The 25,725-nt window shown below is 39.3% G+C and overlaps 1 protein-coding gene across 7 annotated transcripts in view; it reads right to left on the bottom strand.

Annotated features, from left to right (window-relative positions):
• Window positions 1-18,304: 18,304 nt before the first annotated feature.
• PCMTD1 (protein-L-isoaspartate (D-aspartate) O-methyltransferase domain containing 1) overlaps window positions 18,305-25,725 on the bottom strand; it is a 46,050-nt gene continuing 38,629 nt past the window's right edge. For all 7 annotated transcript variants that reach the window (XM_075744102.1, XM_075744108.1, XM_075744103.1 and 4 more), the window contains 2 exons: window positions 25,451-25,574; window positions 18,305-20,989 (listed from right to left, as the gene is read on the bottom strand). In XM_075744102.1, coding sequence (XP_075600217.1) covers window positions 20,619-20,989; window positions 25,451-25,574 — 495 coding nt within the window. In that variant the 3' untranslated portion in view covers window positions 18,305-20,618. The remainder of the gene's footprint in view (window positions 20,990-25,450; window positions 25,575-25,725) is intronic.

Genomic DNA, 25,725 nt, shown 5'->3' with positions numbered 1-25,725 from the left:
ATAGTCCTTTCTTTTTCCACTAATGACAGTGAACTTATTAACACCGTTCCTTGTAAACCATTCAAAAACCTCTACTGATACTTGCTTCATATGCTCAGAAATCTTGCCTTTAAAAGACAAGAAATTAAAAAGCTTATATTTAAAAAAAACCCACAAGAATATGATCCATTCACAACTACCTTCCAACTCCATACCTTTATGATGAGATAATTCTCAAAATAACTTCTCCTTTAGACTTTTGTTGAGCCTCAGAGGAAGGATTGCCCCATGTTCCCACCGGTAACTCCCCTGGTGAATGTCCCCACCAGAACCTGTGCCTTCAGCCACCCAGGAACCCATCTGCAGCACCACCAACCCTGACCCTCCAGTGTGTTTGTAGCCACCAAGGCAGCACCAGCACCCTGCACGGTGCTTCCTCTGTTCAACGAATTTCAATAAACTACTTTATCTCAGTTTCACAGAGGAAGAGGTGTGCATATACAATCATTCACCATCAGTTGTAGTGGATGATGACTACCCAGTAATCAGCTAAGGCTGGAAGGTGGATGAGAAACATGAAATGGGAAGTCTTGTAGGATCAGACTGACAGTGCAATCAGTATAGGTTTTGTCTACACCTGGACAAGTATTGTTAAAAAAACAAACCAAAAAAAAAATCTAATAGACAGATGGGATAACCCATCTATCAATATTTAGAAACAGGATAACAACCTGCTACATAAAGTTTTCTCCCCCTTCTTATACCAAAAAGTAGTCTGCCCACCTCAAAAAGACTATACAAATTATTCCAAGAGCATTTATGTCATTCATACACTCCATGAACCTGACTTCACCTCTACCAAATAACAAAGTCAGTATCAAGAAAAGTACTGATAAAGAAATTTATTAAATGGTGAATTCATAACAACATAACATTGATACCCAGAAACTGAGAAGTTTATAGCTTTATAGAACATTACCAGCTAGTACTGTAACTGACAATTTTTGAGTGATGCTCTGAAATAACATTCTTTAAATAATTTCCAGTGAACTACATAAAAATGAAAATAAACTGCATTTCTCCCTATTCTATACAATAAAAGCTGTTCTCAGTTTAATTTTGTGGAACACAAATATACATAAAAGAAAGGGAGTGTAAAAATGCAATATATTGTCCTACAAGCATAGTTAAATAGAAAAGTTTTGCTAACGTATTTTTCTTTCTCCAGTGAAAGCATTCTCTTGCAAAGTCCTGAGATTCCTCTGCTATCCATCTCTCCTCGCGTATTTTTCATGAGACATTTCTGGCTGCGTATTACAAAAGGAAATGTGTCATTAAATCCTTTTCAAAGTGACATTGCTGAGCATGTCGGAAGTATTTTCTGTATTCTTCATGAATGGCAGGCTGCGCATCCCAGGCATCAGCTGTGCACAGTTCATTAGCGCTACAACTGCAGCAAATGAGATGGCTGTTTTACAGGGCTCCTCAAAAGGCAGCAATAAGCAGCCAGCTTTCACTGACTGAGGAAAAGATGATTCCTACAGCCACAATCTTTGGCCTTTTTTTTTTTTTTTAAGAAAACAAGTTGGCAGCCAAGGAAAAGAAGAATGAAAAACAGATTTCTAAAAGACATGGAAACCATTCTGAGGATTAGTTATCCTTACACTAAAGGATAGGATATTTCTTACCAAAAAATAAATGGACCAAACATTTTTAAAAGGTGGAGGGGAACGTTTTATAAAATGGTCTATTAGTTCTCTAAAATTAGTTTGTCAAGTTTAAACCTGAACTCATGAATACTTTCAGAAACTGCTAGAGTCGAGGTAGGGTGTTGGAGGAGAGAGAACACTGCCAAATCATACTGCTAAAAACTACAGAACGATATGTAAACAGGTATATACAGAAGTTTTAAGCATAAAAGTGACTGGTGGCTGTATGCATTTGCCAAAGCATCCTGCTTCTCCTGAGATATAGCTAACAATCTCTCCATACCAAAGCAAATCTGTGCAGCCACAGGACACCATGCAATAAAATACACATTTAAAGAACAAGAGTATGCCACTTTTATTAGCATGCCCCACTGAAAAAATTATTGGCATCCAAGTATCACTTGATCTTTCTGAAGGACCTCAAACCTGAACACTAGACACTCCTACTATAAAATTCTCATGTCTTCTTTGCTTCCATTCCATTTTGGAGAGATAAGACACCAGGAATGTTCATAATGAACTACAAACTAGAAAGTAAAAGACTTCAGGCTGGATAGACACTGTCTATGCTTTCTTTGGTTCTAAAGTCAGTTCAGATAAGCTCGTAATAAGAGATTGCTCAGTTACTGGGAGATTCATAATTAGACATAATTAATACACTAAAAAAAAAATCTCTAACCAATCATTCTTGAATAGCTATCTGTCAGTGGCAGGTTTGACAAGACATCAGGTGGAGAGGGGTAGATGAAGAATGGAGACTATTCAGGAAACCAGGTATCAAATTGGGTCCAAGCTCACAGCATTTCTACAACTGAGTGGCTTTCATAGGCATCTTGCAAAAAAATTATTTTTGTCCATACTGAACAAGTTTCCAGCTCAAAGAGTAATAACACACAATAAAAGAAAAGATATAAATAAAGAGCTCCCCCTCACACTTGATTACAGCTTTAGGCATATCATCCAAGATGTGAAAAGCAAAGCTGTATTTGATCAACATTCGTGCTAAGGAAAAATGAATTTCTTTTGATCCAATAAAACACATAGGTTAACAGCTGGAATGAGAACTGTCAAATCTCAAGCAAAATCCTATTTTGTCCTTGACAAAATAGAAATGATTTCTTCAAGATGGAAAAATATCTTTTTGACCAACCTTATTCTTTTTACAGTTTGTTTCATTTCTTCACAGGAATAGGTAAACTCTTCATTTCTACACCAAGCAAAAAAATGCCATAAACAGATCAAATACAGATTTGACAAAATCCAAGTGAGAGAAATGCATACTACAATATGAGAAAGGAATCCTAAAATAGATTAAAAAAAACCAACAACCACACAAAAAACCAACCAACTTTTAAACAGGTATTTAAAATTTATGGCTGAGAAAGCACTGTCTATATTCAAATGATAACCAAGTATTGCACTTATTTATTCAACTTTTTCTTTAGTTGTTTATTTTTTATATACGTACCCATACAACTCACCAGAGAATTGCATAATATATTGCAATGATGCAGAGCACTGAGCTGAAACAGTTGAGTCAATGTTAAGACTCTTTGTTAGAAAGCAGTTAGTTTGCATCTAATAACCCTATATTTATTAGGGGAATTTTTAAAATATCACGGTGTTCTGATCCATTTCAAAAAGCAGAAGATTGAGGCGTCTTTTAGGCTGATATGGGAATTCACGCTTTTTGAGGGATGGTATGTCACGTGCATGTATAACCGGGTTAATATTGCAGATAGAGGATAAGATTTCAAGCAGATGTAGTTCTGCATTTAGCTTATTTGGCTTATACTTAAACAGCCCTAGTTTTGCACACTGTGACAGAATAAGGTTATAGCTTAAATTAATAAATAAACCAAACAGGGTCAATTAAATGCATACAAACCTTTCCCTAGCATGCTTGTGGGTACGTTTGCAGTGCTGGGTAATTTTTTTTCTTACGGTAAGCAAGCAGATCTGTTCCACAGCAGAGCTTTTATCACTTGTATCTTTTTTCAGGTCACATGCCTGAAAAATGGTACACTGTGGGAGTTCAAGGCATTGCTTATAATACATTGCAAAACTTTGTTACTGTTAATTTAAATACTTTAAAATAAATCTCTCCGCTCCCAGAGGTTTTAATTTTCTACAAATATTCCACCTTCTATGGAGCACACAGTCTTAATTCTCTTTCAAGATCCCACATTAATGTTGTGCAAAACACTGATTAATTATAAAACACCAAGAATAAAGAAAACTACTGAGATAAAACCACACTCCTCCTTGTGGAAGGTACGCAACAGTGATGGTTATTACGGTAGATTCCTCACGTGCAGCAGCCTGGAGGGGACCGGTGCCCTCCTAAATGACACAACTTTTGACAAAACCACCTTGTGCTATTCCCAGTGCTATTCCACCCCTTCTACTACATGTTTCCACATTTCTTTCAGCTGTGGGCAGCATCTGACCAGATGCCTGGCTCTGACCAGGCAAGCCACACTGCTCAGGAATCTGATAAGTTTTACATAGGACCTCACTGCCATCCACAGAAGGGGCTCCCACATGGAGGAGTGACAGGCAGAATCCGACCTTAGACTCTAAACTGGTGCATGGACCATGCGACAAGCTTGACATGTGGGCCCCTCGTGAATGCTTAGTGACTTGAATAATGCAAACAACAAGGTTTTTGATAATCTTGTTGTAATTCATCAATTAATTCCAATATAAACTATAGATGGCTTAACTTCTTAACTAAGGCCTCCAAGCATTCAGCTGTAGGTAGGTGCTGTGACTGTAAATTGCTCTTTTTTTTTTTTCTGTAGGAGAAATAAGTGGGTGAGCTAGGGTGAAATTTTCATTGATCTGAGCTTCAGGAAAGAAAATTTGAAGGAACAATGCACAGTGTTCAGGCTATAAAACTTAATGCTTAGCAGCTTCAGGTAAAACACTGTATTTGAGAAAATTAATACAATTGTGATCAAATCCAACCTGAAGTTATTTCATTCCCCTGTAATTTCCAGCCATCCATTGTTCACCCATTTAATAAACTGCCACTTGCTTCCCAGGCTCCAAAAAAAGCATCGGGCAAATCACTATTGAGGCTATAAAGGCAAAAACAATGATTATGAAGTTCTCAATGTTGTTGTAACTCTTTCCTGAAGGTAAATGAGCACAACTTCTGACTCAAAACCTCCCATTCATGTACCCAGAATTGAACAGGCGAACAGACCATGTTTGTCCACAGCAGTTTTAATCAGTTACAATCAAACTAATTTTGATTTTCAACAGTTGACAAAGAGGTAGCAAGCTCAAAAACTTAATCATTTACAAGCACATACTCTGAAATAATAGTCATTTGATAATCCCATGCTGCTGTAATCATTAGCCAGCGTTCCTTGTTCACATTACACTCCCACAAAACAAGCATTTCCTTATGTACAAACATAAGGGGAGCAAAACCTACATGTGGGAACCTCAACTAAATGACAGTAGAAGTAATCAAGCTGAAAAACATCTGCCATTACTGGCTCTGCAGTGAAGTTTGCTTTAAAATCTACAGCATGGGAGGCTTATCTCACGAGCACCGAAAAAGGTATCCCAGCTTAGCAGCAAGAACCAGCCAAGCCCAAACCTTCAGATGCACATCAGCCTCCTCCACCAGCGATCACACAGTGTAGCCCCAGTGGATGGACCTGCCGTCCAATATGCTTCAGCTTCCATGTGTACAAAGAAGTTTCCCACTATTTATAATACCACAGTATCCAGCATCTTTTTTTTATTCAGGCAAGACACCCGAGCACCATGTGATGTAGCCACACGGTGCAGGAAATGAGCAATTCTCATTTAAGCAGACAATTTTCTGTCCTGCTGCTGCTGCCTTTTCTGCCGCTTAGAGGTCCTGCCAGCACTAGGCTCTTTGGAGCTGCTGCACTTTCACCTCTGATATTTCCAGAAATTCAAATATTGTGAGGTTCTGCACTGGGACAGTTTCCCCCTTCCCACTGCCCCCAACCCCATCTCTCCTTGCTGCTCAGACTCTTCCAACCCAGGCAATCACCTGTGCTCCGACCCTTCCCTGGAGCTCTCCTGAAACCTGGCAGAGCAAGGCCATTACCCTGTCGCCTAGGGTAACATCTGAAGAATGTGTCTGCATGCCTGTGAGCACAGAGACTTTCTGAAGGGAAAGGGGAGACAGAGAAAGAGTTTCTCCTCACCTGAAAAGTAACGAAAACCAGGCTGGACAACTCAGCCACACACGTGCTCCAGGGAAATGAGGCAAATGTTGCTGACGCCAAACTGTCTTGCAAGAGGAGAGCTGCCAAACACAGTCCGCTTCCAAAGTTCCTCAGGGATAATATCAATCTCAGGATGGGACCAGCAAGAAGCTATTTAGATGCAGAGCATTAAAAGCTACATCATATCCACTGCAGCCTGGGCAGGCAAACTCACTCTCTTTTGCTCTTCCTCCTTCTGCCTTTCCTTGACATCTTTCTCCATTCCTTCCCGTTAAGAAGAAACTATGAGGAAAGTAGCTCACTGACTTGGTTTGCCCTGCACCAGGATCTAGGCCCAGCAGCATAAGGTCTCATTTAAATAATGAAGTGCTTCGTGTAGTGAAGTAGTCCTTCTTGTAAAAGTATTTGCCAAAAGGGTTCAGTGACACAAAGAGAGTTTTCCCGATGGGTAAACTGAGGCACAGGTTACTGACATGTACAGTCACCAACAGATGAATGAACAAGCCTCCAATCCTCCCCAGATTTCTCACACCCCTATTACTAAGAAAGGCTGTTTCTTTGAATCTCCTGGTAGAATTTGAAATTTATGGCTAGATGCACTAAACAGCTTAGACCTCAGAGTATTAGCACTAGCATTGTGTGTTATTCTCTAACTTTTGGGCATGTTGCCTAAAGATTATAAATGCTCCTATTGCCAGGAAACACTTTAAATTTTAAGCTCTTTGTTTTCAGCTTTACATTTTGACAGAAATAGATTGGCATCTTCAGAAGAAATTAATATCGTTCCCTTGGACCACAGTGTAGAGCATCTATATTTATTCACAGTCTCCTGTTGGGTCCCATACCCAAGAGATGCTCCACAGCAGCCCCCTCCCCACCTCCAGCCAGCCCCTCATTTAACTGCAGGTTTAAAGGTACATGTGGTACCCTACATCAAGTGCTCGCTCTCCCTCCCTCCGTGCCTGCGAGGCCCCAAAACCAAGGCTGGGGCCAGGCGCCAGGGGAACCGCAAAGGCCAGGCAGAGTATTCAGCTCAAAGGAAATGCTGAAGAAAAGATGGGACTGGAAGGTGAGTCTGAAATTTTACAGTTTTACGAACAGGGTATTTCATTAAGTCCTACCATTTATCTTCATTGAGACTGAAAGGGCTGAGCATTCACCTGACAGATGCCTGTGCTGCTCCTTTCTCATGAAAAAAAGTGCCGTCGTCAGCTCTTACTTTCCTCAGTAGTTGAATTACTACAGGAGCAGTTTTCTAATATTTTCTCTGCTCCCTTGAAGGAAACATGCTGTGCTGGAGATGGGGTGGTCGTGGCAAGCCCTGGCCAGGGAAGGACTGGCCAGACCCTGCAGGGAGCAGGAGCTGGTGCTTGAACTGGCACTTTGTGGCCATCAGCGAGTTCATCCGACTCCCTCTCAGCCTGGGGTTTTTTTGCCCCTGATCTCTGCCTATCTGCTAATTTCTATCTGTTCCCAGTCAGAAGCATCTCAGTTTTCAGAGCCCTCCTGCTGCCCTGCTCAGTTCCCACCACTTTCCCCTCCTCTCCCATCTCCATGTCCCTTCCTCCCTGGGAACTGCACTGAGAGATGGCTCAGCCAAACTCTTGTCTCTCCATCACTCGTTCTCCCCTTTTTGGATAGAAAACCTACCAACCTACCTGGTCTTTTCTGGATTTAGTTTGTTCCTTATGAGGGTGCTTAAAATAAGATATTTAAACACATATTGGATTGCAGGTTGAAATTCAAGTCCCTTCTCTCTCCATTGAGGACCCTATCAATCAAAACCATTTTTTTTAGTTGTCTCTGACCTAATGCTTACTGAATTATTCCATTAAAATGAAAATAAATTTCAGCTGAAGAGACTCAAAAAAAAAAAAAATCACATTTTCTTTCATTTTCTACACTGAAAAATTTACAGTTCAAAAGTTAGCACATTGAAAATACAAAGAGGATTTTCAAATACTCTGATCTAGCACAGAAGTGCAAGGGCATATCACATACATTCAGTGGGCTATTGTTTAGTGCTTTTTTCTTTAAGGGCTTACATACATATTAGATTGGACCCTGAAAGCAAGACAGCTGGAGAAATTTGCAGAACCAAGGGGTTTCAATGTGAATGAGACCAATCCACTCTAGATGTAAGGACTTGTATCAGTGAAATGTTATAAGCATCTGAGTAAGTTTTCTCACCATCCCTTGAGTTATTTGGGCAGATCTGGGAGAATGAATTGGTGTCTGTTTTAGTCAGACTAGGTCAGAAGTCAATCAAGGCTGTGCCATAGCAGCCCAACCACCACCTACCAGAGCCAACGGTTCCTAGTGGGGCTTTGGAAGCTTACAAAACCTCAGGAGCTTCCCATGAAGGGTACAAAAATCAGCAGCCGTGCTTGATGCACCCCAGGGTACGGTTGGCCCTCCTGGCAGCCTGGGCACACTGTTGACTCATGTTCAACTTGCTGTCGACCAAGACCCCTAAGTCCCTTTCAGCATGGCTGGTGTCCAGCATCTCATCGCCCAGTCTGTATGTATAGCCAGGGTTGCCCCTTCCCAGGTGCAGAATCTGGCACTTGCCCTTGTTAAACATCGTGTGATTGGTGATTGCCCAGATGTCCAATCTGACCAGATCTCTCTGCAAGGCCTCTCCACCCTCGACGGAATCAACAGCTCCTAATTTGGTGTCATCTGCAAACTTGCTCACAATACCTTCCAGTCCTACATCCAAGGCATTCATGAAAAGATTAAAGAGAACTGGTCCTAAAACAGAACCCTGGGGAACCCCTCTAGTGACTGGCCACCAGCCTGATGTAGCCCCGTTTACCATAACTCTTTGGGCCTGACCCATCAGCCAATTGCTCACCCATCACACTATGTTTTTGTCAAACTGTATGCTGGACATTTTGTCCAGAAGGATACTGTGAGAGACAGTATCGAAAGCTTTCCTGAAATCTAAAAAAAATTACATCAACAGGCTTCCCTTAGTCAAGTAGATGGGTGACCTTGTCATAAAAGGAAACTAAGTTTGTTAAACAAGCCCTTCCTCTCACGAACCTGTGTTGGCTGTGACCAATGACTGTGTTGTCCTTCAGATGTTTTTCAATAACTCCCAGCATAATTTTCTCCATAATTTTACCAGGCACTGAAGTGGGACTGACAGGCCTGTAATTACCAGGGTCGTCTTTCTTGCTCTTCTTGAAGATTGGAACAATGTTTGCCAGATTCCAGTCAACTGGGACCTCTCCAGATTCCCAAGACCGTTGAAAAATAATTTAGAGAGGTCTCACAATGACATCAGCCAGCTCTGAGCACGCTGGGATGAATCCCATCAGGCCCCATGGACTTGTATGCATCCAGGTGAAGCAGCAAGTCCCGCACAAGTTCATGACTGTTACCACAGTCATGGTCCTCCAACTTGGGGCAACTGGGGTCCCAGAGCCCATCATCAGTGTTGAAGACAGAGGTGAAGAAGGCATTAAACGTCTCTGCTTCGTCTATGGCCCTGTGTGTAAGGTGACCATTCTCGTCGAGTAACGAGCCAATATTCTCTCTGGTCCACCTTTTGTTATTAACGTATTTTAAAAAGCCCTTTTTATTGTCCCCCACAGTACTGGCCAGCTTCAACTCTAACTGAGCTTTAACCGCATGAATTTTCTCCCTACAAAGGCAAGCAGCATCCCTGTAGTCCTCCCATGTTGCCTGACCCTGCTTCCAGTGGCCATATACTTTCTTTTTCTGCCTAAGCTCTAGAAGATGATCACTGTTCAACCAAGCCGGCCTTCTGCCCTGCCTGCTTGACTTGCAGCATTTTGGAATCGCCTGTTCCTGAGTTTGTAGGAGGTGGCCCTTAAAAAGTGACCAGCCCTGATGGACCCTGATGCCTTCAAGAGCAGTTTCCCAGGGGACCTGACTGACTAGTTCCCTGAGCAGCCTGAAGTCTGCTCTCCCCATATCCACAGTTGAAGTTTTGGTGGCAGTCTTCCTCCTATCGCCAAAGATTTTAAATTCTACCACTTCATGGTCACTATGGCCAAGACGGCCACCAATCACCACTTCCCCCATGAGACCTTCTCTGTTCATGAGTAACAGATCTAGGAGAGTACCTTTCCTCATCGGCTCCTTTAATACCTGTACCAGGAATTGGTCGTCGAGGTGTTTCAGGAACTCCTGGACCTGCTGGTATTGGCTGTATGGTGTTCCCAGTTGGCGTCTGGCAAGTTGAAGTCCCCATAAGGACCATCCTTTGTGCCTGCTACAGTTCCCTCTCACCTTCCAGCTTTCCTCCTCGCTTTCTCTTTCATCTGCTCAGCTCATATCCTCATGAAACCTCTGTGCTCCTATAAAAGCTTTGTTTCATGTACTTCAGCCCAGAAAAGGACTTGCTTTAAATTTGAACAAATTCTTTTAAGAAAAAATAAAACGCAAAAACTAATGTGACATAAAACTGGTTACACACTACTACTTCCATACCGTATTCCTTTCCTACACACTTCATCTCTTCATCTTATAGTATAAACTCTTCAGAGACTAGAGAATTTTTTGACTAGTGAAATCCAGTATTTATTGGAGGCAACACCAGAACTAGTACCTTGAATAGAATCAGGATTTCATCTTTTTTTACAGTTACGTCCAAATAGACTGCTGTTCTTCCTAATGTATTTTGATAGTTATATTTGCAACTGGTAATATATATTTGTACATTGATGTTATAGGTAAAATCCAAGTCAGAAATTTATATTCTGTTTAAAGAGGTAAAGTTTCTGGAATATTTCTTTCTAGTATGTCAGAACAATGCAGTGAGAAGCTTCTTGTTCAGCTATTTTTGTTAATGATTTTATTGTCTGTTCTTAGCCATATCCCCAAGCACTAATTAGGAAATTGCTTTGACACAGAGCTTTAAAAATTGTCAAAGAAGCATAGCTGGTGGTTTTGCAATTCTTGTTTGTGACCAAACACTTTCAATAGCCTTTTCAATCTCCCCATCATCATCCCCCCCCCCCCTTTTTTTTTTTTAATATTGATTCTGAAATCTCCAAGCAACTTATCAGCAAAACAAGGCTGCATCATTAAAGGCAATTGACTTATAAAGGTTGTCATACCTGGAAAAAAAAAAAAGGTAAAAAAATATTTGAAATGAATATAAGGCACATGCAAGCAGATACACATTTTGCTGTATGGGGCTAAGACCATAGTGGGGCTTTTTTTCCCCCAAAAGGGCTAAATAGATAAGCAAGACCTAGTATCCCGCTATTTTGCGGAAGCCACACATCTGAGATAGATTGTGGGGAACAGCATGGGATTCACAGCCATCAGCATGATGACATGGGAACTAATTCAACCAGCCACAAATATTGAAGCCTAAGAGAGGAAAAAGATGGCTGTTATTTAATTTCCATGGAAATTAGATCTCTTACCTGTCACAGAGGAACTTTCACTGAAAATCTTTGTCTTCCTGGTTTTGAGAAAGCATTTGCATCAGTACTCTTGCCATCTGCTATAGCATCATTCACCTTCTCTGAGGTCTGAGGCCTAATTCAGTAGTAGTATTCTGAGCTTTCAGGACAAAATGAAGCAGGGAATACCTGTTCTGCAGTCAGAGAATCACAGAATGATAGGAGTTGGAAGGGATCTCTGGAGATCATCTAGGCCAACTCCCCTGCTCAAGCAGGATCACCTAGAGCAGGTTGCACAGCATCATGTCCAGGCAGGTTTTGAATATCTCCAGAGAAGGAGAGTCCACAACCTCTCTGGGCAGCCTGTGCCAGTGCTCGGTCTCCCTCAAAGTGAAGAGGTTTTTCCTCATATTCAGACAGAACGTCCTGTGTTCCAGCTTGTGTCCCTTGTCCTGTCACTAGGCACCACTGAAGACAGTCTCACCCCATCCTCTAGACATCCATCCTTTACATATTTATAAGCATTGATGAGATCCACTCTCAGTCTTCTCTTCTCCAGGCTAAACAGACGCAGCTCTCTCAGCCTTTCCTCATAAGAGAGATGCTCCAGTCCCCTCATCATCCTCATAGCCCTCCGCTGGGCTCTCTCCAGTAGTTCCCTGTCTTGAACTGGGGAGCCCAGAACTGGACACAGAACTCCAGATGTGGCCTCACCAGGGCAGAGTAGAGGGGGAGGATAACTTCCAACCTGCTGGCCACACTTTTCTGAATACACCCCAGGATACCATTGGCCTTTTTGGCCACGAGGGCACACTGCTGGCTCATGGAGAGCTTGCTGTCCACCAGGGCTCCCAGGTCCTTCTCTGCAAAGCTGCTTCCCAGCAGGTCACCCCCTAACCTGTACTGGTGCATGAGGTTGTCCTTCCTTAGGTGGAAGATCCTACACTTGCCCTTGTTGAATTTCATTTGGTTCCTCTCCACCTCAAAGGATCTCATAACTGTTATCCACTGGCATTCAACATTTCATCTACGATCATTTCCTAGAAATTACCTTCTCCCAGCATCTTATACAGGCAGTGGCTTGCAATTAGTGACCACTGGAGTCCAGACTAGATATAAGATGAAAGATCAGTAGTGGATAAAAAAGCAAGGTCACTGTGACAGAACTAAGTCTGTGTCACCACAATTCCTATCACGACTGCACAGAGGAGGACAGTGCAATGATTTTCATCGCAGTAAAAAGAGGTATGTTTATAGGAAAATAGTTACATCAGAATTTATTAATCTCATGCTAGGATCACATCACTACCACTCCCAAGATGTCAGTTACCTCCCCTTCTCCACCAAAAAAAAAAAAAAAAAAAAAAAAAATTTTTTTTTTTGTGCTCTAAGGGGGGGGAAGTCTGTTAATTTTTTAAATCAAATTTCTTGAAGTGAGACAAAGTTCATGGAGATGCATGTCATTTTTAGTAACGATTTAGTAAGGGTTAAAGAAAACCTAAAATTCCAGTTTCTGGATATAGAAGTCACCAACTGCAGGTACTTCAGATGATGAACCTGTAACAGCTTTCTACAACATATTCACACAATCTCTATTTCAGGGATTGTCTGAGAGCAGAAAAGAGAAGCTGTGGAATGAAGCACTAGGGGTTTTCATAAGGAGATGGCTCTTGCTGCCCCTCTCCTACATCTCAGCACATACAAACTCTGGTCTGAAAGATGCTTAGCAACACTTTGCGTACCTTGTGCTATTTGAGCTAACAAGCCCTCCAACCTTTGCATGCATGCAAAACCTCACTCTGCACTTTGGACATTCAGCATTTGTGTCCTCCCCCTGCTATCATAATAGTTTAGAAATGTGTTTTGTTTTGCAAGAGAAGTCGAAATTGCATGAGAGTAAGATTGTTGCCAATGCTCATCTCAGCACTGGCATCATTCACAAAGCAGAGACCATGCTGTGGGAACAGTATGACAGACCTGTTTGTCTCATGCTTTAAATATGACACTTGCTTTTTTGGCCACCATTTCACATTTTTCCTAATTTTCAGAAGTAAATCAGCAGCTGCTAGAGACTATAAATGCTCAGGACTGCAAAACTGCCAGTTAGCATAATCCAGAAGTTTGGACAGCTAGCTTGGTCGTCACCACAAACACTGGAGGTAAGAGGGGGATCTGTTCGTGGCATGGGTAGAGATCTGGAATGGACAAAACTCCTGTTGGGGCCCCGGCAGCAGAGCAGCAAGCAGTGCTCCAAGGTGCTCCCCTCAGGTTACACCTCTTTCTCTGAGAAGTGTTGTCCCTCTGGGACCAGACTTCAACCCCACATGCTGCATAACACAATGTGTATTTTCTTCACAACTATGGCTTCCCTTCCGACCAATGCCTCTGCAACGCACACTGCTCTCCAATTTGGGAGATGAGCAGCAGCATGGCACAGCAGGCACAGCAGCAGCTGACTACTGCATTACATAGGTCTGTAAGTCATGCACAGGTATGGATGGCATCATGCACGGCAGTTTTCTGCACAGCCATGCTTTCCTCACATACCCAAATGTCCAGTGCTCACATATGGTCTCAAGTAGGCATTAGTACGAAATCCAGAAGGTCTGGCAGCTGAAGACATCTAATGCCCAAATACGCAGCTAGACAAGCCCATACACACTCTTTTACAGTGTGGTACCTTAAATTTCTATGAATGGAAGGCTTTATCCACATCAGCAACTCTGGAAAAGTCTCAGATCACATTAAAGCATGCCCCACAAAAAAAAAAATAATCTATTATACTATACCCCTACACCAGGAATTTCAGAAAATTATTTCAAAAAATGATAAAAAGACTCAAAGATACATACGTGAAAGATATAGAATCAAAGTAAGTTACTTAAAGAAATATTTCACTATAAAAACATCAGGGTAGATATGATTTTATGTGTCATTTCTGCCAGTTGCCAGCACACCACCTCTAAGTAGTTTCCCATAAGGCAATACTGCCCTCTTTTGGTGTAATTTATTATGCACAATGGTTTTGATACAATTCCTCAGCAAGATTAGAAAGCATTTTTTTAGGGATGTACTACTTTATTTCGTAAATAAACTGTCCTGTTGAGTTTGGAGGGGCTAAAACAAAGTACTACAGATAACTGACTTCGTTTTGTTGGATGTTGATCCAAAAAGGTCACTACTGTTAACAATTACTAAAAGCCAATCTTACAGAATTTGTTGGATGTGGGGCAAACAGTACAAAACCAGTGAATTATATGTTTGCTCTTACTGATTACAGCACAATACACACTGTACCATTTAGCAGAGCAACAAAACTAAAGGCCAGGACAAAAACTAAAGTTAGAAAAATTAAAAACAGGTATTTAAAGTGGCTATAACACCAAGCAAAATCTCCTTTCAAGCTAGCATATACAAAGACTATTGACTGCACAGACCTGGGAACTAGCAGAAATTAAAGGTTTTGAAACAGGAATAAAAACTTCTTGCTAAGTCTTTTGTGGTATAAACTGATCTGTTGCTACGGTCTATTTACCCATCACTTCCCCCTACACAGATTTCCCCCCTCTCACTCCTACTTTATCCCTGCTCCTGATCCAACCCTAATAAAAAAAAAAAAAAGCTTTTCAATCAGTCAAGTGGAGGTATGAAAGGTTGTTTTCACCCATGTAACCCTGTAACACGGTACTCACATTGCCAACACCAGCCATCCACTTCGTACTGAGTTTGCAAGGCCTCTGGACTGGCTTCACCTGAGCTGTCCTCCACCCGCCTGTAGCTTTTACTCAGTTCAGCTGTCACAGCAATCTCTCTAGCTGACCTGGCATCTACAGGTAACCCCTTTCACTCATGTTCATCTTTGCATGGTACAAGCTTATTTTTATAGGGAGAACAGTAACAAGCAGTTATTGTTGGCAGAATGAGGTATTTATGATTCTCACACAATGCCATAGTGCAGAGAAAGGCAGCCCTAGTACAAGAGCAGAGATCTGCGAAGCGGGGACACAGGAGGTGGTGTAGGGGGATACTGGCATGGGGTGGCAAGGGATGGGGCCCATGCTTGGTACTCAAGACCCTACAGCTGTGCACAGCTCTGTAACCATCAGCTTAAAAAAAAGCAGACCTGAAGTTTGACAAAACTGGTCTTAAGGGTAACAAAACATAGTATCTAACATATGCAGATGATCATATATAGAAGAGTTGGATACAAGCTGGAGCTACAGAACAATGAGGAAGGATAATGAGCTTTTGCATCTTCTAACACACAAATGACTCCCAAGCTGATCCCAGAAAAGTAAGGAACCAGCAACATCAAAATATTCCTCCCATGAAGGACTGCAGAGGCACAGAACTCTGTGTTACCCTCTCCAGCAGTTGCAAGCTGTGGATTTAACACTAAGGCGAAATGAAGGGAGGTCAAGCGCAACTCAGAATCATAGAATGGTTTGGGTTGGAAGGGACCTCAAAGATCATCTAGTTCCAACTCCCCTGCCACAGGCAGGGACACCCAAAGTCTCATCCAAGAGAGGGAACAAGGGAGTGCATGTGCTACAATTTTAATTGTATTACTGATTTTCTTTCCTCTATATAAAAGTACTCTAACTGCACCATTCTAAATTATTTACTCTAGACTAACCATGATTTTTAAATTAGACCAAGATCTCTGTGAGGGTGTGTGTATATATGTGTATATATAGTATGTATATAAAACCTCCCTATGTTTAAAACAATAATGAGTAACACCTTGCAAGGAGAAAAACTACGTACCCTTTTCTAGGAAGTAGAGATTAGGGAGCCTCCAGATCTTGACCAGGAATCAAGCAAAAGCTTCAGTGAAAGTGACCACTTCAGTCATGATGGTTTGTATCAGAATATGGGAAGAATCTCTATCTTGGACATACAAGTTATCATATAGATTTGTAGTAAGATCTGCAATTTACCAACACAATTTCAGAAGTAAGGCTCCTGAACTACTTATTATTCTTAAATAGCCTGGTTTTCAGAAAAGCAACATGAATAGAAGCCACTAGACTTCAAAATCAAAATATACAGAAACCAGATCAAACTGAATATACTGCTGCAAGAACTCAAAAGGATGTCCAAGAGAAGACTCCCAAAGTGTGTACCAACAAAAAAAACCCCTGTAGGTCTATATGTCTGCAAGGAACATTTCTGTTTGTGGAGGTTATCTACATGTACTGAAGATGTTTAAAGTAGGGTAGTCAAGTAAGCAGTAGAGCAGTAGGAAACCCTAATGAATTATGTTTCAGTCAGGAGGAAGAGGACAGCAAAATGGCTAAATGCTCATAAAAAGAAAAAACATTATTTAGCATGTACTGATATACTTTTGCCTTCTGTTCCCTCTTCTTCCAGCCTATGATCACCAGGGCTGCTTGTGAATGCACGAAGGGAGAGAGAGAAAAAACAATTCTCACCAGCACTGAAGTATTTTGCAAAATATCCTGCCAAAACATAGATTCCTAGTTCACAGCAGCAGAGGATAATGCTTTAAAAAGGGGGCTTAAGTTCCCTTAGCTCCCTGACAAATCTCTTTAAAGCATCACAGAATATAAAGGATGACAATCAGAAGACTCTAGAAAGAAAGACCATCATGTTAAAAAGCACTGATAAGTCAGCACTAGATTCTTTGTTCCATACTGACCACAAACATGGTGCAAGCCCGTAGCTAAACAAGCCACCTTCACTTGAACAAAGGAATTCAATAGTAGAGAGGTACACTGTGAAGATACAGAAGCCAGAGACAGACATTTATCAAACCAGCCATCTAGATTTTACTGACGTTAATTTTACTAAAGGATAGCAAAAACCACGAAACTTTAAAGCCTTACTGTTCCAGTGACACTCCAATGATCTTGTCTAAACAAGTTTATGCCAAGGACCTCATAAATTATTCAAGTGTTGCAAAGTAATTAGCAGCTCATTAAGGTGGAGTTCTGTATGTACCTCTAAGATGAGCATGGCACACAGGTCATTTGTAATTGATTATTAAATCACACAAAGGTAGAAGCCTTCAGTTTTACTCAATTACATGAATGATGGAAGGAGACACTCTTAAGGAAATATGGATTAATATTTAATGAGTTAAAACAGCTTTACTCAGAACATAGCACATTTGCTTACATTCCCTATTTGCTTTCAAACTGACAAGTAAAGATGCATTTAAAGTAGTTCAGAGAAAAAAATGATTTAAAAAAGAAAATAGACTAAGTTGCCAGCAGTTAAAGAAGCAAGAGGCTCAACTGAACAGAGCTGTTTAGGTTCATTTTAATAAAAACTGTTTCCCAGATTTTTGGGGAGGCAGCTGTTCAGTTTTTCCTGAAAAACATGGGATTAGACACTCCAGGTCTTCTGAAAAGACTGCACTGATCTTGAGTCCTCCTCCAGACCAAGGAAGAACACCTGGAAGTTTCAATTCATCACATCCTTCCTTACAGTGACTGCAATTACAGTATTGCTAGTCAGCTTAGCCTACCCACCTTGTACTGTTCCTCTAACTGTTGACAGAACAAGGCTGCATCAAGAGGGAGGTTCAATACGAAGCACAACTCACTCACCACCCTTGCTATTCTTACTTCCAAGTTTTCCTTATTTTGACCTAGATAGTTGCTCTGTTAAGGGTGAAACCAATCTCAGTATTTAGAAGAAAAAAGAAAAAAAAACAAAAACCAAAACCAAAAACCAAAACCCATGAAACAGTTCTTGAGTATATAGCTGAAGTACGGCTTCTGGGCTCTCCAGAAGCAGCCAACTCTCCATGTGTACTTCAAAAGTAGTGCTGGGCCCAGAACAGCTTTTCTGTGTGATGAACAGAATCTCACCTTCCAAAGTTGGCAAAAAATTCAGAATTTTTCAAGGTGTATTAGTCTATTTCTGAAATTCAAGAATAGCCTTTATTAAAAAGTTACTGACCTAACTATGAACAAATTGGTATCTGAATTTCCAAGTAACTGAAAATACTTGCACAGGAACACAGAAATTCAAGCAAGCAGAAACCACCAAAAAACCATTTTATTGCAACAGTGTCCCCATCATCAACCGAGATGGCAGAAATTAAGTTTTAATTCATTTTGCATTTCTACTTTTTATTTATGTAAATATAAAGTCAAGAGTGTAAAATAAATCCACATATAAAACACAGAAGAAACATTCTCTTTCAGTGACTCCAAAAAACCCCAAAACTTACATACTGAAGAATCATGACAAGTCATCCGCTGTCCATTTTTCCAAGTATACAGGCATGAAAGAAAGCAGAAATTTATTCTCCAAAAGCATCCTGTATAAAGTCCTTAAAGTATTTAAGTAATATTTAGTAATCTCATACTCTTGAGCTTATGGATGTAGATTTCAAGAAAAGGAGAGACAAAAACATCTCAAACTTCAGATTATTAAACTCCATCTACAATAATCTGTTGAAAACAAGATTATGTTCAATTCTTATAGCTGAAGCGTCACAATTACTTCATTAGTATCATTACTTTGGAAAACTATTTCTTATTATTTTTCCTGCTTTTAAAATAAAGTCAGAATACTTATTTCAAATAATTTTGTTTACTTACACTGTAAATATATTGCGGAAAGTAACTCCACATGCTGGTACAACAGGCCTTCATGAAGTTCCACTTAAACATTAATATGATGTACCTTAAAAAAAACAGGGACTACAGCATGAAATGCACCATAAAGAGTCAGTATCATGGGATTATGCATTTTCTTCCTTCTCAGACGTAACAAAATGCTAGAATGTTGAAGCCAGTATTGGACTGTTAGACCACATGAACATTGGCTGGTTATAAATACTTGGATTAGGAACAGTTACTGTTTTAGAAAGAGGTGATTATTTTGTTTATTATTACATCAACAAAAATGTTAACCAATATTATAAAGTGTATCATGCAGGATATTTCAAAAGGAATGTTTTTCACTGGGTCCAACAGGCAGATGTTTCCAATGGTTGTGGCTTTTAATGCATATCATGCCAAGTTTTTAATAAACAGTGTTTTTCCTCATGGTTACATTACAAGAGAGAATGAAGAAAATAAGATGGTAAAGCAAACAAAGTTAAAAATGAGAACTGCAAGTAACTTCACAACGAGGAGAGCAAAAAATCATAGAAGGATTTAAATCAGCACTATTGTGGGTCCCCACAGTCGCACTGCTACTCTTAGGTTTCCAAAAGATGCATATGATTTTATAAATATTTTTGTGCTAAGAGCCATGCTCAGAAACAAAATATAGGCTAGCACAAGTCTACCTTCTTGGAGATGCATGTTAAGTATAAAATTCACTTACTAAAGTGCCATTTGCTGAACAAATTCTAAATTTCTACTATTATAGCTATCCCGATAAGCAATACAAACTAAACTTTGTTGAAATTCTACCTCTACTTAAAAGCAGTATATATAAATGACTGATACCTAAATTACAATCTTGTATTATCAAACATTTTGACTCAATGCAGTGAGCTGTAGAAATAAACAAGATGTACTGTCCTAAACTTCCCACAGATGAGGAAGTGCCTCTCCTTAGAAATACTGGAAGTGTAGAATGGAGTTAAACATAAGCAGAGCTGAAGTTAAGCACTGCTTTGCTTCTTATTCAATATGATGTTTCATTAAGGCTCCGAGAGAAGCTGTTAACTTTTCTCAACATCTTTTGGCAAAAGATATAAATGCAGAAGAAGCAGGGTCATCTGACATTTCAGAACTTGTATTTTCATATTTCGTTAAAGCCAGGTCATTCAGTGTCTGTATACGTTTATTGCACTTGTGTTGTTGGAATACATCTATACCAACATAGTAATAATGATTGCAACAAAGCCATAGTAAAATAAACTTTAAAAGGGTCTGATTCTGACATTAGAGGATAAATGTCTGCATGTTTAAAATGTTCCCCTAATAATAATAAATACAGACAAATTGCTCATCAAGTCAGATGCACATGTTTAACAATTATTTAGCATATATAAAATTTCACTCATCCTTTTATCAATACAAATCTGTTAGGGATCAAAAAAGACTTACCATGCAAAATATTGATTAGTGCTGCATAATGGCATATATATATTTCTATCAGAGTTAAAACAGCATTTTCAAAATTTAAAGAAAAATAAATTTTTAAAAAGGGATTCTACTGTTGAATGCAAGTCTTCCTTGTAGCAAAGACAAGATAGAGACAAGTTACAATTTATCGCTGTATTTCAGTCTTGATGAAAGACTAATAAGAATTTGTCCACCTACTTCTTAATAAATGCTACATTTTCAAGAATAAAGGAACTATCAGTAGGCATTATTTCTACTTAAAACAAGTTATTTTTCTCTGTAATAGGTCAAGTATGCTTTTAAAGATTCAGGTAATGGTAGACTCATAATTTTCTCTCTCAGCAGATTTCGAGGAGGCTCTTCTGGCTTCAAGGCCTCACTGTGATCTTTATCCTCCTCCTCTTTGTTATCATCTTCCATTCTTTCATCTTCTTCACTATCTAGAGGCTGAGGAATGAGCTGATTACCAACAAACACATAGGTGTTAATCCTGCGTCTACGACATCTCCTCCGTTTTCGTTTTGGAGGAGCCTTCTGAGCAATACCCTTGGCTTTCATCTCCTCATTTATGAAGTTTCTAAGGGTGCGTCTGATATATATTCGAGCAAGGTCCTGGAGATTCCTAACAGCACATGGAGCTAAAATGAAAGAGAGTAAGTTATAGTCACTAAATGAAATTTCACTCTAGCAAAAGCATTAGCTGCAAAGCAGTAAGACTAATGTTCAAGAACAACTGAAGTTTTAGTACATGATACAATACACAAATGAAACAGGGGTCAACAGAGCCATCTCGACAAACCCTGTAGAATATTCACTACTGTAAGACTTCTATTCCACAGGATACGTAAAGGACTCATATTTGAACTGAAAATAGTTTCTGGAATATGATTAATCTTTTAGAGAAAATACACAGTCTAAGAAATTGAGAGGTATTTTGATAGATGTGTGAGAGAAGTAGAAAAACATGAACAGATTATTAAAATAAATTTAAGAAAGCATATGACAAATACTGTCACCTTTCAGCACCTGGCAAGTCTTGGGATCTACTGCTGACACTGTTTTGAGATCCTGCTGCTGGGAAGGAATTTCTACCCTTAAGTCACATTTGTTTAGGCAAGTTTCTTTCTTCTGCCTCCCTCTTCTACTCACTAGGCTTTTACCTATTTCCTACTGAACCCAACTGATGAGGGAGGGCCATATCAACTTCACAGCTGACCAACGAGGTAAGTCACCTGTATCTTTGCAGCAGAAAGGAATCAAAATTACTGAGATCCTGAAGAAAAAAAACAAGTAACAAAAAGCCAAAAGCCACATATTTTCCAGTGACAGACAGGTGATGACTAAGTGTTGCTGAGTTGGTGGATGCCTGCCCTACATGAGCTACGGCTGGCTAATTCCAAGGAAAACAAAAACAAACAAGCACACCAATCAAAACTCTTCAGCCTGTGTTTGACTTGCTTGTCATTTTTGTTCCTACACAAAGTAGCATAAAATTAATGGAGACTGCAGCAAGGGAAAAGTTAGCAAAGAAGTAATTTTGATAAATACATACTGCATATTGCATTCAGATTAGAAAACACTATGCACATCAAACAAAATCTTTTGTTTCCTACACTGACTTAAGTGGCATGCCAGTTACTCATATTTGAGACAGAAAGGATGTTTATGACTGGCAATACCGTTTTCAGGTAATGTCAAAAGAAAAAAAAAAACCAAAACCAAGCCCCACTTGTTTAATATAGAACTCAAAATCCAAGAACAAAACCCTACCTAATCATTCAAAACACATTTATAAGATCAGGCTAAACAAGCCATGATTGCAAATCGTATGCCAATCATAATAAATGCCAGCACAAGGTATGAGATGTTGAAGTATCACATGGCAAGCATTCATCCCGTATACAGAACTATGTTAAGAGACACTTTCTAAGAATCAGACAAAAAAAAAAAATGCCTTCAAAAGAGGATGGAACAAAGAACTTTGAAACACTGCATCCTGAAAAAGGTGTAAAAGCAGTGAAGTCTCAGCTTTCTTATCCTGTAAAATAATTTAAACCAAACATTTTTAGTCTTAGTTATGATTAATTGTATCCTACTTGATTTTGAAGACAACAGCATCTAAAAGCTTTAAAGACAAAGTAAGCTCCTCACAGTCACATCCCAGATCATAAGCTATAATTGGTAACTGCCAACCATTCGTACTACCTAAAGGCAGACAAGATCTAAAGCTCTGTACCTCTATTCAGGAATCCCAGACACACATAGAGATAGCATGAAGAAAATGAGCTTCTAGAAAGCTTCAAAGCTACTCTATTTTTATTTATTTATTTTTAAAGAAATGCTTAGTAGGTAGGAAGGATAGTTAGGAAGTCCTACAGCAAGACAGCCAGAAAGATCTTCTATGCAGGTAATCTGTTTGGATACAGAACTACTCAGGAGGATACCTAGGGAAGATTTCAAATAACAGAAGCAGCCTTAAGTTCCACTGACATTCATGGAATTCAGCCAAATTGAGCAGAAGTTATGACTCACTTTTGTTTTGACTAGTGATCTTCTCAAACTTGTTTCGTGTTTAAAAATTATATTTGAGGCTAACCAAACCTAGAGTAAAATTTAACTGCATCTAAGAAGTTTCATATTTTCTTCTCCATTATGATTAAATGAAAATTAGACTTCAATAAAATCTATTATTGTGACTTATCAGTGATGTACTGGGCTCAGCATTTTTAATATAAACAGTATACTGTGGGTCAGCACAAGTTTACTTCCCATACTAAGTTAAGCATGAAGCAATGCAACCATGTTTATATCCTGCTCAAATGTGAAATTTTGTTGAGATGCAGAATATTTATTTTACCAATGCTCGTGATGCTGGACCTTTATCACACAGCTTACAGTCTACCCAAAGACAGAGTTCGTCCTTGCTTGCAATACACCCCACAGATGTAACCACTCTGGTGTTGAATAAGCTATCTTAAATTATTTACACATAACATGAGGATCTGGGTGTGGTTTACTGCCAACCTGTCTTAATTTCTCTCCTAAAAACATTAATCAAACTATTCACATTACTGATTCTTTTTTCTTAAATGAGAAGAACCGGATGCAATTATTGGATGTTTAATGTCCACTTCTTTCCAATTGTCTAACCATAGTGAACAGTGTCCTAACCAATAACTAAGTTGGTAAACTGATCCTTTTAGCAACACCTCTGTAGTTTTCCATAAGATATTACTTCGACAATGACTATCTGACAGATATTTTACTAAGCCCTATGTACATATGAGAGTTATAACTGTAGTTTGTATATATAACATTACATGTATTTCAGAAGGCATTCAAGCGTTGTCTGAAGTATAGCACAGACTCCATGTTTACTTAGTAGTGACATCTGCAATTTCTGGCTAAAGTTTACAGAAGGATAATGTTTACTAGACTACTCTGAACTTTCAAGATAATTTACAAGTGTGTGGACTTGAAACAAATAGACAAATATTACTGTAAGAAAGGAATTAGCTAGAATTTTTATTTCTTGAGTTTCAGATCACTACTTTTTACACATACACTTTTTTTTTTAAAGCTTCATGATAAAACTAGATCAGCCTGAGCAGTGGAAATAAACATATCTTACCAATTTCATTTTACAGTGCAACTTCAAGCCCCTAATGAGGTTTTTTTAAACTACTGCCAACTTAGCAGTACATTTGCATGTTATTTTCCTCTTCGCACTAAAGAGTAATTTTTAAATTAATATTAAGCTATTTAGAGAAAACACCTTTACTGTACTACAATGCAGTTCTGAACACTACTGGTCTGCACTATTTTCATTCTGAAAATTCAGGAACAGTGACAGCAAATACTCGAAAATCCTCCTCTATCATCTACGTAATTAGACTGTACAAAATCATAGTAAGATCAGAAAGTTTGACAAGCCACCTCTGTATTTCACTGCTAGTCATGATACATAATATCTATTATAGACTACATCTAAAGTAAAGAACAGATGGGAAAAAATAATCTTGTATTAACAAGTTAATTTCAGGAAATAACTTCTGAGGTCTCAAAAAGCAACCATTAAAACAATCAAAATAAATTATTTCTACAAAAGAACTGATTACATAAAAGAAAGGATCATCTATACTTTGAACAAAAAAAAAATCAAAAGGTAACTATAATAAGGAGCAAGTATGTGTGGCAAGCTCATGCCCACTCTCAAAATTAAAAGCCAGATCAGTAGTTACAGGCAATGCAATCTGATAGGACATCCTGGACTCCTGAAGGGTTTATACCTGTTTCACAGTTAAAAAATGTGCACGGAGGGAAGAACCATGTGAAGAGGACAGGAGGACTGGTTCTCTTCAGTTGTATGTTAACAGAACAAAACAGGAGAGAAAAGCTGTTATCTTCTAGGCTCTTTGCTGCGTTAATTTAAGTACCCACTGAAGCTCTGTGTGCTATTCTACTCCTAGCCCTGACTATCCTGACAGAAATTTTCAGCTCTACACCTTTCTCTGCCACTTGTCCTTCCCCTTACTGTATTATCATCCTGGCAACCAATGTACTTTCAGAGACTTTCTAAAAACCTTTACAAACTTAGATCAAAGCCTTGTAGCTAGAAAGCCAACCCCAATGACTACTAAAAACAGCTAGGCATGACTGTATCAGTTGCAGACAGACACAAACACACTCAGCTATTGATATCCTACAGTACCACAGCTGCAGTTTAGACCTCTTCCATTCATTTCAGGTGAAAAAGTATTTTTCTCTGGGAGACCATCAGAAAAGTAGCATTCCTGACAGACCTAATATTAGCCTGCTATTTTATGTACACTAGAGAGAGAAGCTTAACTTAAAAAGAAAAGAAGCCTAGAAAAGTTGGAAACACTGTATAATTTTAATTTAGGATTATTAATTGTTTAGCAACCCAGAACATGTGGCAGGAACACAAAAATGTATCAGTGAGTACTGCTTTACTAACTGTATGTTCTTGTTCTATCATATTATGTCTGTACAGCATAGTCTCCCTATTTCTAGACTACCACTAGCAGGCACTATAAAAACTCATCAAGCCAAAGGGAGCGAGCACAAATGACACTTACGCAGTCCCACAGTGTCATGTTTGCCGTTGTCATTTCTGTTTGGTTGTACTAGTGGAGCAAATGAAACAGCAAGGATATTTTTACTTTCCCACGTGTTCTGTCCTGTTCTCAAGATTTGTGTTAGCTGCATAAGAACAAAAACAAAATAAATCAGTGGTTACAGTTTTGTCATACTCAAAACTATTCAGATTGGTGTTCAAATACACTGCTATTTTGATGTGCTTCAAAATTAATTTATAAAGGCTGCTTTATGAACAGAAAGGACTTTCATATTC

The sequence above is a fragment of the Balearica regulorum genome, chromosome 2 (assembly GCF_011004875.1).
Source record: "Balearica regulorum gibbericeps isolate bBalReg1 chromosome 2, bBalReg1.pri, whole genome shotgun sequence".
In the NCBI taxonomy this organism is placed as follows: Eukaryota; Metazoa; Chordata; class Aves; order Gruiformes; family Gruidae; genus Balearica; species Balearica regulorum.
The sequence above is the reverse complement of the archived record's forward strand: the minus strand, read 5'-3'. Positions and strand labels throughout refer to the sequence as shown.